Here is a 16,040-nt window from a genome sequence, read left to right as displayed (position 1 = left end):
TATTAGTACATCAATCTAAGCTATAAATGAGGGATAAAACCTAGAATAAATTCCCCTTTTCTACACAGTTTTGTCCCAGCATATCTCACAAAGCACAATCTTACCAGTATACGCAACTGACAGAATGGTTTTCCCAGCTGACCCCTCTGTGACCCAGTGAGACTAATGTCAACACACATTATCCCAGATACCCCCCTGGGACTAGTCTAACAGAGAGCAATGATGAACCTGTCTGTCAGACACAACTGGACAGAGAAGATGATATGTAAAATATATATTGCCTCACACAGCATAATTTAAATTTAAATCAACTTCTCTCATTTGGTTACCCTACTTTTTCATTTTTTGTTATGTCTTGTAAAATCTGAAAAGTTTAAAGAGTTTTTTTTTATGCAAGTCTATACAGAAAACAGCCCAAGTGTAGTCATTAGCGTTACTTTGCAAGTCCAAGAGCATCATCTAGGGCCCAAGTACTACTATTACACCTTGTAGGAAAGCAATCACACTCCATGCCTTTTGGTGTGAACCCTTATGTTCAATATCTATAGATATGGGACATAAAACTGTAGAATAATTTTAGTTTTTGCGTCGTTTTGTGTAAATTGTATCCCCTGATGGTTGTAGCCTCTTTGATTGGGATGACTCACCCTGCCACAAAGCTAAAAATGGTTCAGAGTTGGTTTGACTCCAAACCTCCCAAATCTCAACCCACGGCAGTTTTGACTTTTTCCTAAGTAGTTTTGAAATGTAGTTGCAGTGTGTTCACAACCATCAGAGGGCGCTAACTGACGATGTATGTTTAACTTTCAAAATAAGATACAACTGGAAACTTGTTTAATAAGATGCATCGGAAATTTCATTGTTATTTTGTCCATGTATCTGAATTATTTTTCATTATCAAGGAACAATAGTGACCCTTTTCCTAGTTGAACCGATTAGATAAAGCCTAGTTGTGTTTCTACTTCCGGGTTATATGAGCGTTGCAGGCGCAATGACATTGTACCAAACACTAAAGAAGTCTGGCTGTTGTGTGGTTTCTACTTTGTTAAAACACATGCTTTGAAGAGCCAAGAAGTGCTTCCCGTTCCGTCAACATGTCTTCTAGCCATCCAGGGTTTACAGAGGAGCAGCAGCGCACAACGCAGGTAAACGCACACTTTATCTAAGCAGTTAGCCTGATGGCTAACTTTGGCTTGCGTTGACTTTGGACACAAACAGCCCTCTCTCCACGCTGTTTTTAATCTCATCAGTCTGAGGCTGCAGCAGTGTGCTGATAATATCTGGAGCAGTTTAACAGAACGGGCTCATTTAATATCATATTATCCAACGTGGGGAATTCTCCTCGTTGAAAGTGTCCTGAGAAGATTAAGTTTATTGTAGAAATTAAATTGACCCTGAAGAAGAAGAGCATGAAGAAGCTGCCTATCAGGATGCCCCTGCATATAGTTTCATCTGTCTTTGCATCAAAACTGACCAGAATCTCAATCCTCACTTTGGGGGTAAAATACATGTTTCCACCTTGTTTTGCAGTGTGCATGGTTTGTTTTGGTTGATTTGTGTTGCTACTTTTTCCACCACACAAAGTGGCTAGGGTTCATTGCCTCTAATTTAACATTCATGCAACCATCAGCAGGCGCCACTGGGTGTAGACTACATCCCCACAGAGGAGGAGAAGAGAGTATTGAAAGAGTGCAACCGTGAGAGCTTCTTATACAGATGTAAGTTTAAATAAGAAATCAAAATCTTTTCAAGGTCTTCAGCTGCTTTTTGCCCACATGAACTTTTACAATAATATTTGCCTTTCTTTCACAGCGGTGCCCTTCTCTGTGGTCAGCATAGCGATCACGCAAGCCCTGGTTGCCAGAGGTAATTTGCATCCCACCGTGAAATCACATTCATATGTCAATGTCACGTCAGTTGAACCTAAACGTTACATGGATCTGTAAACGTTTGTAGGAACTCTGTCTCCGTCTCCGAGGTTCGGATCTTTACCTAAAGTGGCCTGTAAGTTAACGCTTCTTATGTCTGAGTGATAACCTTAACATGTTGGCTGACATTATCGGGGTGGAAATGTTGAATTGTCTGACTGTTGAAAGTAGAAAGTACTGAAAGTTTTCAGTGTTTTCCAAAAAAAACATGTTTTTTTGTTTCCGTACAAATAAGCCTCTGCGTATGCTTCATCTTCCAGTTGCTGGCTTTTGTGGCTACATGGCTGGGAAATTGTCATACATGAAAACGTGCCAGGAAAAGTTAAAGAAGCTGGAGAACTCTCCTCTGGGAGAAATCCTTAGGCAGAGGGCAGGGATGCCGCCGCATTTGTGAGTCGGACACACAGCAGGCGATGGCCTCCTTAAATTCTCTGACTGTTTTTGTCTCAATTTTTGCTAGCGACAACCTCAGTAGCCGCTTTTGTTTGTTTGCTTCTCCTCACAGCCCCAGTGGTCCTCAGTCAGAGCTCAGCGACCCAAACAGCCCGTCATTTGACTCCATGTTCCAGCCTCCAGATGCTCCCGGAGCAGCGTCCAGCCAGACCAAGGATCATGGTTACGGATTCAACTCTGACCCTCCTGGTCAGATGGACAAAGCAGATGACTTCAGTGCTCCAGGTACATATTAGAAGAGCCACTGTTCACCTCAGACAAGAGGTGAACAATTTGGCACTTTCTCAAGTCGTCTTCAATTAATCAAATTTTATTTGTATAGCACATTTCAGCAGCAAGGTATTTCAAATAAAAACACAAAGTCATGCAACATAGAATCAACAATCAAAACATTACATTAAGTCAAGTGCCATCATTAGATTCGTAATTGATTACGTTTTAAATACAACTCTATCTTTATTTTTATTAAAATAATTTTTTCTTTTTCTTTAAGCAGTAACTTTTTAAAATCTTGTTCTATCCAATACCAGTAAACGGCAAACACCTAACAGCAACCACTAAAATTTCTGCATGTGGTGCACAGCTATTATCACTTTACACAATTAGTAAAGTTGTCAATCAGTCATAATTCAATTTTGATTGTTTATATGATGTAAATCTCTTTGTCTCTGTTCGCCTCAGTACAGTCGTATTTGGAGGAAGACCGAGAACCTCAGAAGAAATCAATCCTCTATGAGAACCTGAGGCTCAAAAACCGGGAGAACTATGAGGTGACGCTCACTCAGAAGGCTGACGCCATGCTCAAAGCGCCCACAGAGAAGGACCCAGAGAGAAGCAAGAAACAGGGTGAGCGGCTACGATTGGAAAGTTGTAGCAGAAAGTACAGTAACGGAGGGAAAAATAAAGAGATAGACATGCATAGTTTGGATGGAAAAGACTAAACCTTATCATTTTCACGTTTCAGGGAAGAAGAACATCTACGGAGACACATGGGAAGAATGAGTCCTTCCATTGGTCAGATGATGTGCTTGTGCTCTGACATCATTGATAACAGTGTGATGTAGGGCTCCCAGTTCTTCCTGTTTTTGATTCAGTTTGTGATCAATGTGACATTGACAGTGTGAATTAAACCAAACTGGTCGATGACTTATTCCAATTTGATGCTTTTATTTGAGTTAATTTTATTAAACAATATCACATTATATAAAATAGATGCATCGTTAGATAAACAGGACAAATAATCTTTCCTTTAAAGTTTTTTTTGGGGAGCTCAAACAGTTCTGTTTTAGAGGCTTGTTGGAAAACATCACTGAATAAACAGCATCAGGAAGACCAAGGAACAGTTCACAATTCTGGGAGTTTTTATTTCCTTTTGGAAGGCATTGTAAAAGGCAAAAACTTGTCCCACAATAATAGAAGTAGGTACTTCATTGCGAATGATTTTCAGCTGTTTGAAAACAGCAGCTTACCAGCTATACTTTTAATACAGTGCTAATAAAATGTATTTTTCACAAGTTTTAATTTTGTTAAAAAACTGATCTACAGTACATGTTGATTTTACTATTTTTTCAGTTTTTTTCCACAAGAGTGTCAATAAGTATCAGTAATTTCAAACATATAGGTAAATGGAGCTACTATGTGCATCTCACTTCGTTAAGTGGAATTCTAAAGAAGCCTATTTCAAAGAAAAGTATGTGTTTGTGCTGCTATGCTGCGCCATGCAGTCACTGCGGTATAGTGACCTAAAAATGTAGTTTTTTTTAATCATTATTTTCACAGTAGTATCACAAAATATCATGATGAAATTCCATATTGCCCACCCATAGGTCTGGTCACTGACACTTTCTCTTGTATTTCCCTAAAAAGATTTTATTTTATTTTCATGGATAATTTTAGTGGTTTTGAAACCATGACATTTTAAAACCTTGATAAATTTAACTGCCCTGTTGCTGTGAGTAATTACAGCCTAATACTTTTAATTAGCTATCTGATCACATTTACTACTAGAGGCCTTTTGAAATATACATTTATTACTCGAAGTATAAAAAGTTATAAAACAAACAAAAACATTTTTTTTTTTTTTACAAAGAAACGCCACATTTAAAAAAGGCATAAAATATTAAAATCATAACCGCATTTACCAAGTCCTTCACTTTGGATGCTGTAACATCTAAGAATGAAACACAAAGAAGTGAGAGGACTCGTTAAGCAATCAAATAAAAAAAAAAAACACAACTACTGCTTAGGTCCATGACTATGACTGTGGCCATGGTTACAACTATGTCCCACAATTTGATCTGAGAAATGTCCATGATTGTGTCCAACGCTGTTTGATGAAATGTGTCCATGAGGATGTTGAGGTGGTGTCAAGCTGGCTGAGTGTGGCCAGCCCTCATAGATTGTAGCTGGGGTGTGAGTGGTGGTAGTGCTGGGCAGCGGTGCATAAGCTTGAACCGGGTACGATCCAGGAGTGGGATTTATTTGTGGAAGCAGGGTCTTCCTCCTCTCCTGCGAGGACGCAGGGATGAACATGACACCGCTGATGCTCCTCAGCAACTTAAACAGCAGAGTCTTCTCCAGAACTGCAGCCCTGGACTCAGACATGTCCACAGGAGACAGCCAGCCTTTGCCATGCACCCAGCCGATCAGTATGGCAATAACATTGCAGAGAAGCACACTGCCAGGGATGAGGGCCGTGCAGATGATGAGGAGCACCCAGGGGAGGGCAACTGCAGGAAAACTGACCCCACAGAGAAAACCTTTGGTCATCTTAGTGTGTAAGGTGGTCAGAGCCACACAGGCCAAGACCACTGGGAGCAGACCCTCTGTGTGCTGGCTGGCATCCTGCAGAAGATCCAAGAAACTGTAAATCACACCAGTAGTGGAGGCGAGCAGGAGGAAGATGAACAGGAAGCGAACCGTGCCGAAGCCTTTCTCCACACTGCCAGTCAGAAACAGCAGAGCAGTGATGCTCAGCAGGAGCTGAGGGAGGCTTCGGTGGTGAAAGGGGAACAGAAAGAGGCGGTGGATGTGGCCGCTTTGGAAAACTGTTGCTCCAATGCTGAGGCTCTCCTCAGGCAGGCTGAGGTAGGTTCGGATGCCAAACAAAACGCAGGAGAAAAGGGCCACTACGAGAGCTCCACTGGTGACAACAGGAGCGACATCTTTCATCACTCTGAAAAGCTCATTAAAGTTTTTAGTTTGCATCCCGGAAAAAAAAAAAAACAGCGCAGGAAGCCCGCTGGATAAGAGAAAAGCAGAAGCTTAGCAGAGTTAGATGACTTCTCTGCCTTCACACTTCCGGAACAGGAAGTGTATTTTTTACATTATCGGGTTTCCTTTTGACTTAAAAGCGTCTGGTGGGTTAATAATCAGTTTACAGTCATCATTATTACTCTGTTGAAAATTTATTTTACCTTCTTCTTGCTCAGTCGATCCTCTCTGGAAACCCAACAAACCTGAATGGCTAGTTCAAAATCAGGAGGTAAGATAGCATTCCTTAGTAACTTTCACAATAAAATCTTGCGATGAGTCCTTCATCTTCAGCCTCCATTGAGACAGAATGCTGGTAATATCCAAAACAAAGATACCGATAAAAAAGAAAATTTATAGGAAGCAAAGATCAATTTTACCTTTTGTAAAATTGTAAAAAAAAACCCTGCAGAAATAATTTCTTATATTTTTTATTTATGCTAAATATTCTGTCTATTTCTGGATTTTATGTGTATATATATATATATAAAATAATCTGTCCGTTTTTCTATTTCGTTAGTAAGCTAGTTAGCCAGTTAGTTCGTTGGTGACAGCGGAACTCTCTGCTTCACTGATTCACGTTCCCAGTCGGACCTATTTGCGGATGTAACCGGAAAAGCCTCTGATCACAACTTCCACCCATGTGTATGTGGAGATTCCAGTGTGATCGACTTCAGACTAGTTAGGATAAAGTTTCTCGTCTTAGTTTAGTTTGATATCAGCGGTGTGAGGCTGCCGTCCCGGTGAAAACATGGCGGAGGTCGTTCAGCAGCGGATCGAGGACAGGATTCCTGAGCTGGAGCAGCTGGAGAGAGTGGGACTATTCACCAAGAAAGAAGTCAAGTACGGAATGAGGCTTAAATGTTTTTTTCTGGTTGTTGGGAAACTGTTCAGTTGAGCTCATCTTTGAATGAATCTGAATCAAGATGATTTCAGTAAAATACAGTCCTGTGTGGATATTTAGTGATGTTCTTCCCGGACATGAATGAAACAGCTTTTAATCATAAAAAGAAAAAAAAATCTTTTTTTTTACTCCTTTTCTCACTATTAATATTAATATGTACATGTCATTTCCTATTTTTGTGGTCAAACAGCTCAGTCTTTGACCACAAAATAGAAAATAAATAAAAAGGTTAAAATTAATTAAATAAACGGGTCAAAAACAAGCTTTTGTACATTGCTCTAACTCGATTGTAAATTTATGAACTATGGTTAAAAGCCAGAGTATATGTCAGGAAAGCAACCAATTCAAACACCAGTTCTGATAAGAAGAGTTCTGAAGCCTGCATGAAATCGTGCATTGTGCAAAACTGATTTGTTGTTTTTACATGTGATTGATTTAGATCTATAATCAAAAAGGTTACAGCTCTTGAATACAAGCTCCACAGGCTGATCGTGAACAAGGAGGACTTCATTGCATACATTCAGGTAGAAGCTGGTCTTTATGACCTGGGTTCTATATATACGTTTTTAAAGATTAGACATCTTATTCGTGTCTTTTTGTTGTTGCAGTATGAAATCAATGTCTTAGAGTTGATCAAGAAAAGAAGAGCGGTATGTAGCTGCTGGTGATACTACAAAACACCTGATCAAAAATGGAAAAAAGTCTTTTTTTTACCTTTTGTATTCTTTTTCAGCATATACACTATCATTTCAAACGAGAGGAGATTGAATTCCCCATCATCCACAGAATAAGTAGCATCTTCAGAAGAGCAACAAAGAAGTGGAAGGTTGGTACTATTCACACAACTCTTCTTACTGCTAAATTATGTTTTGTATTTTACTCCGCTAGAAATGTTTTACATGAATCACAATTTTAAAAAGTGTTTATTTATTATGTCTGCTTTTAGCAACAACCCAGTTCCTCATATATGAGTAGGGAAACATTTTAGCTCCTGTCTCTTTAAGACTCTTGCCCAATCGCGAGCCCTCTTCTGAAGGCGTCCGACATTAGGCATTCAGGGCAATAGGGTTTAAGATTTTACAGATTTTATTAAGTATAACATTATGTGAAGAGTTAATTTTTACTGTGTTGATCCTAATTTCTGTGGTTACCACTAAATTCCAAGATTTCAACCCAAACAATAACAGATGGTGACCCAGTCTTCCCCTATTGCCTGGAGATGATCCCAGTTTGTTTATTTGCCTGTTTTTTGAGGGCTGACTCCCATTTCTCAATAGAGTTAGACTCTGAGAAATGTTGGACAATACTCTGATTATCGACAACTTGTGCCTGGAGTTTTACAAGTTGATCTTATTTGACGTCTTGGTACAACTTTTTCTTCCTCATTGCAGCATTCTGACTACCCCCACTCATAGATTGTATCAGCATGCTTCACTGTAGGAAAGACAAAGGATTTGTTGTTGCTCTCACATTTTCTTGTCTGAACAAAATGTGAGATGTTTCTCACAGTCGGATTCATCAAATAAAATAATTATAACAAGTCTTCTGCTATTCGTCCTTGTGCTTCCTCCTGCAGATTTTCTTTTTCCTTGATATTGTTCTTGGACAGAAGCAGCTTTTTGCTGCTCTGCTTGACAAAAAGGCCTTTGTAAAAAAAAAGGCTTTGCCTCACTACCTCCAACATCAGCTGCTGATGTCGACCAATCTATGCTGCTGTGGCAACAGCTAGTAGGAGACTGTCCTGGCATTCTCTGCACAATCTTTGTACTTTCTTCATTGTAACTTTTCTTTTAGATGCTACATTCTTAGTAGCATTTTTCTTACAACGCAATTTTGCTGCTAAGTGATAATGAAGGCTTTTTTTTAGGTTTAGCATTGGGGGCTTATATTTCTTAAATTGCAGGGAAAATTTCTGTTGAGTGGTTAGTTGAGGATTTTTAAGGCGATTCTTTTGGTGTCTTCATTTAAAATAAAACCAGATTGGTTTGTGTTGGAGATGGAAGCTAATGGCTAGTCCCACGGCGCAATCCTTTGTCATCTTTGCATTGGACAGACACTTACAGAAAGTGGATCCCTATTTAGACAGAATATTGAGTTTGGAGGCAGTGCACCACTAATGATCTTCCTGTGTGTAACAAGTATTGAGAATGGAGCATTTAAGAAGTGTTTCAAGTCAGAGCAACTAACAAAAACGTGAACTGGTCAGAAAGGAATCAAAATAGCTTTCACTCAAACTCCTATGACATTTTTATTTTGTGTATCATTTCATCAATATTCTGATGTCTTTTTATGAACAGGATGATGTGCAGCTGTGGCTTTCACATGTTGCTTTCTGCAAGAAATGGGTATGTAGAGCTCTCTGAATCTCTTTTCATACTCACACAGTCTATGCCTGTTGATACTGCTATTAACTTCTGTTGGGCTTCTCTCATCAGGAAACCAAAGGTCAGATCAGCAAGGTGTTCTCATCTATGTTAGCTATCCACCCTGACAAACCAGGTAAAGAAAACACAGCATCAATGGAGAGTCCCAATATTGCTTGATGGTCCATGATATGAATTCAGAAGAACTGAACTTAAGCTTTTTATGCTAGCATTGTGGATCATGGCTGCCAAGAGTGAGCTTGAGGACCGAAATTCCTCTGAGAGTGCCCGACACTTGTTCCTGCGAGCGCTGCGTTTCCACCCAGACAACAAGAAGGTCTACCAGGAGGTAAAGCTTGGAAATGGAAAAGACCCAAGTGTGTGAATGCAAGAATGAGTGCAATTTCTGTCGTGTTCTTCTGAATTCTCCATCCTTGTGTGAATCAGTATTTCCGTATGGAGCTGCTGCACTGTGAGAAGCTGAGGAAGCAGAAGGAAGAGCTGGAGAAAGCCGAAATGGAGTTGGTGAGGGCTTTATCTTGCTAAAGAATCTCGGCTTTTCAGTTTCTGTCATGTTACACCTACATGTAACATGTTTATTGGGACTTGTGCGATAGGTCGGCATAAATAGCTCATGATTGGAAGTGAAAAGCAAAACAATAAATAAAATTGCTGAAAATTGTGCCATGTCAGTATATTTAATGGCAAAGTACTATTTGTGTAGGACAGCCTTTCACTGTAATTACAGCTGCAGGTTATGTTTGTGTTTTGCACATATAGAGACATATCTGTCGATTCTTCTTTGTTAACCAGCTGTATTAATCATTTGTTTGAGTTGCTCTATTACATAAAACCCCAAAAAGTGACAGTGACATTTGTGTTGTTGTGACTGTTAAAACTTGTTAGGTTGGAGAAATGTTGCCAGGCACAGTAGAGCCTGTGACCTGACACGCTGTGTCAGGATTTTCTGTTGATACCTTCCAGGGTGAATATGAGTTTTCTCCAGAGATCCTTAGTGGAAAACTGGCAGATGTTGTGTACAAAGATGCTACGGCAAAAATCAAAGGTATGATTTATTTTACTCTTCTGTAAAAATGTGTTAAATATCTAATTAGTAGTTTTAGTTAATTTTTATTAGCTTTTATTACACAGACTTGAATATGAACAAGGATTTATTTGTTGTTGGCATTGTGCCCCACAGAAGCAGAATTTGTAATCTCACTCCTGAACATAGCAGCCATCTTTGATTTTACCAAAGAACTCCAAGACTCCATCCTGCAAGAGTAAGAAGAAAACATAACTTTAGATGTGCTTATTTTTTTCTTTACCATCTGTCCGAGATTGAATTATTGAACTCCAGCAGCACTCCATGTTCAGGCAGCACCTTTCCTGCTTCCTCTATTTGCAGCTTGCAGGCCAACTACACAGAGGACAGCTTGACGTGGGATTTCATGGCTAAGAGGGAGTTGGAGGCCCCAGGGGTGGATGAGGAGCTCTACACCGCCAAAGGCCGGGCCTCGGACATTAACCGCAGAGAGGAGCGCTGCTGCCAGGTCTATGAAGAAGGCCTCAAGAGCCTCAACAGTGGTTAGAGCACTGACAAATTATGTTATCAATAAAATCATGGTTGGATTTTCTAACATTATACGTACACTCTATATTGATACCATTACCCCCACTTACATGTCTGGATAAGAAATTGCTGCTTTTTTTTTGCTTTCAGAGCCGATGTGGACTCGCTATGTTGTTTTCTGCTTGGAAAGACTAAAGAGGAAGACCAACGTCCAGGAGCTCAAGGAAAAAGTAGGGAAATAACAAATTGTACTTTTAGTTCTTATGTACTGTGAAGTTTCAGGGGGTAAGATATTTAAGAGGTGGAGGAGTAAATTGCTTCACATGTTTATGTTTGTGTCACAGAGGCAAGAGAGGCTGTTGGAAGTTTTACAACGTGCCCATGACTCCTCACTGCTGAAGGAGAATTTTTACAAAAACTGGGTAAGACCCCTGATTGTTCATTCATTGATGCTGATATGTATACTGCTGGCTTCACAGTTCACAAATTATGCTCTTAAAGCAAACCATTTTAATGTAGGTCAGTCTTAACGCCTGCATTAAAAGGCTTTAGAGCAATAATTTGAAAAGCTTGCCAGGTTCATAGATGTACCAAAGAAATAACAGTGGGTCAAGAACGGAGCCATGGGGAACTCTGCACAAAGCGTTCGATAACTTGTCTTTCCAAATAACGTCTCAACCAACATATCTTTGTTACCCCCAGTGTTTTAACATTGTAACTTCTTTTTTAGCTTTAATGTAGACCGGCTAAAGTTTTTGTTAAAGAAAACTTTTACCTTTTGTCAGATTAAAACTAGCTTATTTACAAGTCCTATTTGAAGGAGGATTTTAGACCTAGTTTTGATTTTAAAACTAAAATCGTTGAGAGTAGAGCTTTACAGTTTATAATGTGATAATGCATTGAAAGCAATAACAGTGCAAGTGTTGCTAGGAGCAGATAACGACCTCAGTTTTTTTTATGGGTAGAGATTCTGTTAAAAAAGTAGAAGAAATGCCCTGAAAAGATGTTTAGAATCAAACCTGATGCTCTCCGTGTGACCAGCTGGAGATCCTGCTGTCGTCTGGGGATGCCGAAGCTGCAGCCACCCTCGCCTTGTCGGCCACGCAGCGCTACAACCAATCTGTGTCCGTCTGGAGTCTCTGTCTGCAAACGTTAATGCAGCTGGGGTGTGGAGACATGGCCAAGCTGTTCCACGACGCTCTCACACATGTTAATCCCAAGGTATACACACAGTCACACATACATCCAAATAATTAGTCTTTATTTCTTATTCTCATCTAGTTTGATCATTTCCGAGGCACACACAAGCTGTTACAATAACCAATTTAATTGCGCTCTGGAGAACAGAGTCACACATGTTACCCACTGGCACATTACCAGAAGTGGGTCATCTCCTTGGCCCAATTAGTCTCCACTCCATACCGTTCACTGCACCCTCTGCCTGTATGTGAGACAAACTGAGGACCGGCTGAACATTAGCTGTCGAGCATAAATGCAACACGATCAATTATTGGTGCATTTCTCCTCACACACATACTTTAAACTCAAACACCTTGATGGCTGTCTGCAGAATAGCTGCTTGTTGTGGTGGGGTTTCCCAACTCTAGCTCTGTAAAGTAGCTACTAGAGGAGGATTACAAATCGCTCATTATGCAAGTCTTTCCTCTCTGTTTGCTAAAGTGTGGAGCACATGTGTAAACCTACAGGGTTTGGGTTTGGTATGTAGAGTACTCCGGTGTTTCTGTTGCAATGAATAATACTCTACTTACCCTTATAATATAAATGCACAGTTTTTAAAATGTAGAAGTAAAATTTTGAGTTTATTAGAGATTACATAAATGTTGATTTCATATTTTTAAGATTATAAATGATTTATTTTGCTTCAGATCTCGATGCAATCGATGTACTTAGCAACTAAATGTGTAAAAATGAGTCTTATTTAACTGCTTGGTCACACCAACAACTTCCACATCTTCTTTCCAGATGTGTAGCATACATGACTTATTATTGTCATGTATTAGCCATCAAGTTTTCATTGGGATATAGTGTATAAAGTCCTGCATAAATTGTAAAACACACCCCGGGTTAAAAGAAGTGTGTTCAGGATAGTGGTATAATGTCTTTTTATTCTGGTCTTCCTGAACTTAAAGATGAATTTGGATTGTTTTATTATATTTATTTAACATTTCCTATTCTAGTATATTTAAAGTACAGTGAAATTAATTCATTAAATCATTCTCGACATCTTAAATCACATAAGGGTTTCCCCACTTTTTCCCCACTGAAAAATTATGTTAATAATTTATGTTAATAATTATGTTAATTATGTTATGTTAATAATTTTTCATGAATTGCTCTAAAATGGACTCATGTCATAATTGTAGAGTAATGAAAGTTGTTCTGCATTTTATGTAAGCTTGTGGTGGTAATATTCAGTTCTTTTGTTCAGGAGAGTCTATCACTATGGCAGCTGCAGCTTCAGTGGAGCATGGCCAACCAGAGTGCTGAGGAGACGGAAGCAATCTTTAAGGTAGCACCAATCCTCCCCTTCAGCAAAGTGACAAGCCTGAAAGAGCAGCATGTTGAAACGTTTTTTTGCTTTCAACAATTGGACACAAAAGCACTCCTTTGTGAATTAGATTACATTGACATTTTGCAGTATTTTCAGACATTTCATCTCTTTGCTCTCAGAGAGGTTTGCTGTCCACTGTCACGGCTATCGCCATGGAGATGAAAGAGCTCTATCTCGAATGGTCTTACTCAGTTGGAGGATATAAGAAAGCCAGAAAGACCTTTACAAGGTAGTGTGCCCCTCAAACAAATAAAAACTTAGAGGGAAGGAAATAGGAGTGGAGAATAATCCTTAAACATCTTTCATGTTTTAAAGACAAATTGAAGATTGCTCAAGTTTTCCCTTTCTTCCATAGTTTACAAGAAAATCGTCCGTTGTCTAAGAGGTTTTTCACCAGCATGATTCAAATTGAGAAGGAACAAGTATGTATGACAACTGTTACTTTCCACTAATAATTTTGTGTAATGTGCTGGTTTATAATTTGTATAAAGAAGAGGAAGAACTGAAAGGAAAGAAGTGGTTTACTGATGCCTCGGGCCAGCTCTGATTTTAAGTGTGTGAATAATTTTATTTGTTCTGCAGGAAACTCCGAAGATTAACAATCTGAGAGATTATTATGAGAGAGCATTGCAGGAGTTTGGCTCTGCAGATGATGGTGAGTCCAGGTTAAAAAACCAGCAGAAGAACTGTTGGTTAAAAACTTTTATTTATAGCTTCACGTTAAACAGAGACAGATGAGTAACGACTCTCTCTGCAAAAACTAGAGAATTTCAATAAAAACATTTGAGCAGAATTGGCTAACACCCAGGCTTGATTTAAGGACCAAAGGGCATTACATTTGACACAAGGTCATAAACTTTTCAAACAGTGCTGTTATGTTTAAAATGCAACATTCTCTCTTTTTATTTATTTTTTTTTTCCAAAGACCTGTGGCTGCAGTACATCCAGGAGGAGATGGGAGCGCTTGGCCGGCCAGAAAACTGCGCAAAGATCCACTGGAGAGCCATGAAGTTCCTGGAGGGGGAGAGCGTGGAGAGATTCACCTCCAAATACACTCTGCTTCAGACCGGACACTTGTGAGGGGAACTGAAAGATGCAGCCTAACACGCCAAACGACCACATCTGCACGTGGTGTTACGCTAATAATTACCTTAAACATTGTAATTTTGCAAAAGAATAGTGATAGGTGCATGAACCAGGTTGAAGCCTATTGGCCTTTAGCTAAAATAAATCAAGATTTTTACCCCAAGCAATCTCCTGAAATTTTGTGTCATTTTCAACACTGCTATATATTTTTTTTATATTTAAGTGGTTGTTAGATGTAATTCGAGTTCAGTGCCTTCTGTGACCAGAGTTACACAAAAGTGTAAATTAATTATATGCTTTTTAAATTTTACTATGGGAAAATTGTGCAGCATGAAGGAGCTTGTTGATTCTTCTTTAGGGTTCTAGTCATGTTCCAGTTAAAGAAGCCAACAATTCATTTGGTTCTGTGAATTCTACTTTTTTTTTTTCACAATACCAACTTTTACGGCTGTTCTATTAAAAAAAATGTTTGATCTGGCTGTGCTTTCTGATCCCGCTAAAATACCAGCACATAGATCCAGTGTTTGCCTTCACTATAAATATTCTCATAGTAGTTACAACCTTACAATGTAAAAAAATAATCTGAAACTGTTTAAAAGTACAAACCAACCTATATGAAACATTAAAATGGCAATAAACCTCTATATTTAATTACAGCTTTTAAGGACACTTAAAAATAGTGGCTTATTTTTACTGCAGTGGTACCTAAAGTCTTGGTTATGAGGTATACAATGTTTATGGGGAAAAAAAAGCACATAAAATAGATCTTCATATTCTATGCAACATATCAAACAACATATAAGAGCAAGTAGAAAATGCATTCGGCTAATGTAGAACGGCTTGTAAAAGTACTTGGTTTAAAATTTCAAAATATTTTAAGCCATCACCATCACAAAGTAGAGCACAATTATAAAGTGGAAGTAGGTTTTCAAAATGAACATCAATGCCCCTTTTACTACAAGTAAAGAAAACCCAGTACAACTAACAGCCTCCATTAGTGACCGAAATGAGCAAGTATCGTAATTCTTCATTAGGGTTATGGTCATGGGAGTCACAAGAAGCTTCGGCTCAGGTAACAAAACAACCAGACACCAAGTGGCAGTCTGGAAAACTTTACATTTTGAAATACAGCTGACCCAAATTATTCCAGATGTAACCAAAGTAGCAAAATGCCCTTACACTCAAATGTCTAGAATGTTACAAAAACTTAAAAAGCAGAAAGTGTGAGACGTAAAAAAAGACCTGGGCCACGTGAAACACTGAACTACACATTATCATAATGGTACAACTGGGTCATAGCAGCGTCATGCTGTGGGCTGCTGTTCTTCAGCTGGGACAGGAGAAGTGGATGAAATACTGTAAAATACAAGGCAATGATGGAGGACAATGAAGATCTTAGTGAAAAACGTAGAACCCTTTACTTCCTTCCATCCACTTCACAATTTTCACTACATTGTGCTGGTCTATCACATAAACTCCTGTTAAAATCCAGGGATGTTTGTGGTTGGATGTGAAAATGTTAATGTGAAGCACACTAACAGTAAAGTCTCTTAAACTCTAATGGAGCAACATGTTCCTGACCACAACAGAGTAAATTTAAAAATTGGGTTAAACAAAAACATATCTCTGGGTTTAAGTCAGGGGATTAAAACCTTTACAGTCCAAAACGTAATTTTTCTCCTCAGTCCAGCTAAGAGAATGCTAAAAAATGCTAAGAGACGCAAATGTTACCTGACCTTTTGAAAAAAAAAAAAGACAAACTGTAAATTCTGATAAATATCTTTCATAGAGAATGCCAATTTTAAAATAAATACATTTCCAAAAGAGGATAGATGTGTTTGGTTCTGTGGGGTGTTATTTGTGAAAAATTATGTAAAAAGGTTAAAAAAAAATTACGTTTCCAACATAA

General features: G+C 38.8%; 3 protein-coding genes across 4 annotated transcripts; 2 read left to right on the top strand and 1 right to left on the bottom strand.

The window, feature by feature from the left end:
* Positions 1-947: 947 nt before the first annotated feature.
* Positions 948-3,537, top strand: LOC114144890 (OCIA domain-containing protein 1). 2 transcript variants are annotated; one of them, XM_028018117.1, is made up of 8 exons: positions 948-1,145; positions 1,634-1,718; positions 1,813-1,866; positions 1,957-2,004; positions 2,189-2,318; positions 2,434-2,606; positions 3,063-3,227; positions 3,346-3,537. In XM_028018117.1, exons 1-8 carry the CDS (start codon positions 1,095-1,097, stop codon positions 3,381-3,383), a joined length of 744 nt encoding a protein of 247 aa, XP_027873918.1. In that variant the 5' UTR covers positions 948-1,094; the 3' UTR covers positions 3,384-3,537. The 2 variants fall into 2 exon arrangements, with proteins under 2 accessions (XP_027873918.1, XP_027873917.1); XM_028018116.1 differs by having other exon boundaries at positions 949-1,145; positions 1,631-1,718.
* On the bottom strand, positions 3,532-6,055 carry rhbdd2 (rhomboid domain containing 2). The gene has a single exon (XM_028018115.1). It carries the CDS (start codon positions 5,586-5,588, stop codon positions 4,617-4,619), a length of 972 nt encoding a protein of 323 aa, XP_027873916.1. The 5' UTR covers positions 5,589-6,055; the 3' UTR covers positions 3,532-4,616.
* A 184-nt stretch (positions 6,056-6,239) lies between these two features.
* On the top strand, positions 6,240-15,825 carry utp6 (UTP6 small subunit processome component). Its single transcript, XM_028018114.1, has 19 exons — positions 6,240-6,476; positions 6,977-7,061; positions 7,146-7,187; positions 7,271-7,363; positions 8,835-8,882; positions 8,973-9,036; positions 9,131-9,249; positions 9,348-9,425; positions 9,885-9,966; positions 10,102-10,183; positions 10,309-10,487; positions 10,624-10,703; positions 10,818-10,895; positions 11,515-11,694; positions 12,923-13,003; positions 13,165-13,274; positions 13,401-13,467; positions 13,628-13,700; positions 13,971-15,825. The coding sequence occupies exons 1-19, from the start codon at positions 6,385-6,387 to the stop codon at positions 14,123-14,125; spliced, it is 1,788 nt and encodes a 595-aa protein (XP_027873915.1). The 5' UTR covers positions 6,240-6,384; the 3' UTR covers positions 14,126-15,825.
* Positions 15,826-16,040: the final 215 nt, after the last annotated feature.

This window comes from Xiphophorus couchianus, chromosome 5 (genome assembly GCF_001444195.1).
Source record: "Xiphophorus couchianus chromosome 5, X_couchianus-1.0, whole genome shotgun sequence".
In the NCBI taxonomy this organism is placed as follows: domain Eukaryota; kingdom Metazoa; phylum Chordata; class Actinopteri; order Cyprinodontiformes; family Poeciliidae; genus Xiphophorus; species Xiphophorus couchianus.
Note: the sequence above shows the minus strand (reverse complement) of the source record. Positions and strands in the feature narration are given on the sequence as shown.

Coding starts and splice junctions, on each gene's coding strand:
- LOC114144890 (XM_028018116.1), top strand. CDS start 1,095: ATGTCTTCTAGCCATCCAGGGTTTACAGAGGAGCAGCAGCGCACAACG. Junction 1,719..1,812: donor TGAGAGCTTCTTATACAGAT/GTAAGTTTAAAT, acceptor TTTCTTTCACAG/CGGTGCCCTTCTCTGTGGTC. Junction 3,228..3,345: donor AGAGAGAAGCAAGAAACAGG/GTGAGCGGCTAC, acceptor TTCACGTTTCAG/GGAAGAAGAACATCTACGGA.
- rhbdd2 (XM_028018115.1), bottom strand. CDS start 5,588: ATGCAAACTAAAAACTTTAATGAGCTTTTCAGAGTGATGAAAGATGTC.
- utp6 (XM_028018114.1), top strand. CDS start 6,385: ATGGCGGAGGTCGTTCAGCAGCGGATCGAGGACAGGATTCCTGAGCTG. Junction 6,477..6,976: donor TTCACCAAGAAAGAAGTCAA/GTACGGAATGAG, acceptor TGATTGATTTAG/ATCTATAATCAAAAAGGTTA. Junction 7,062..7,145: donor ACTTCATTGCATACATTCAG/GTAGAAGCTGGT, acceptor TTGTTGTTGCAG/TATGAAATCAATGTCTTAGA.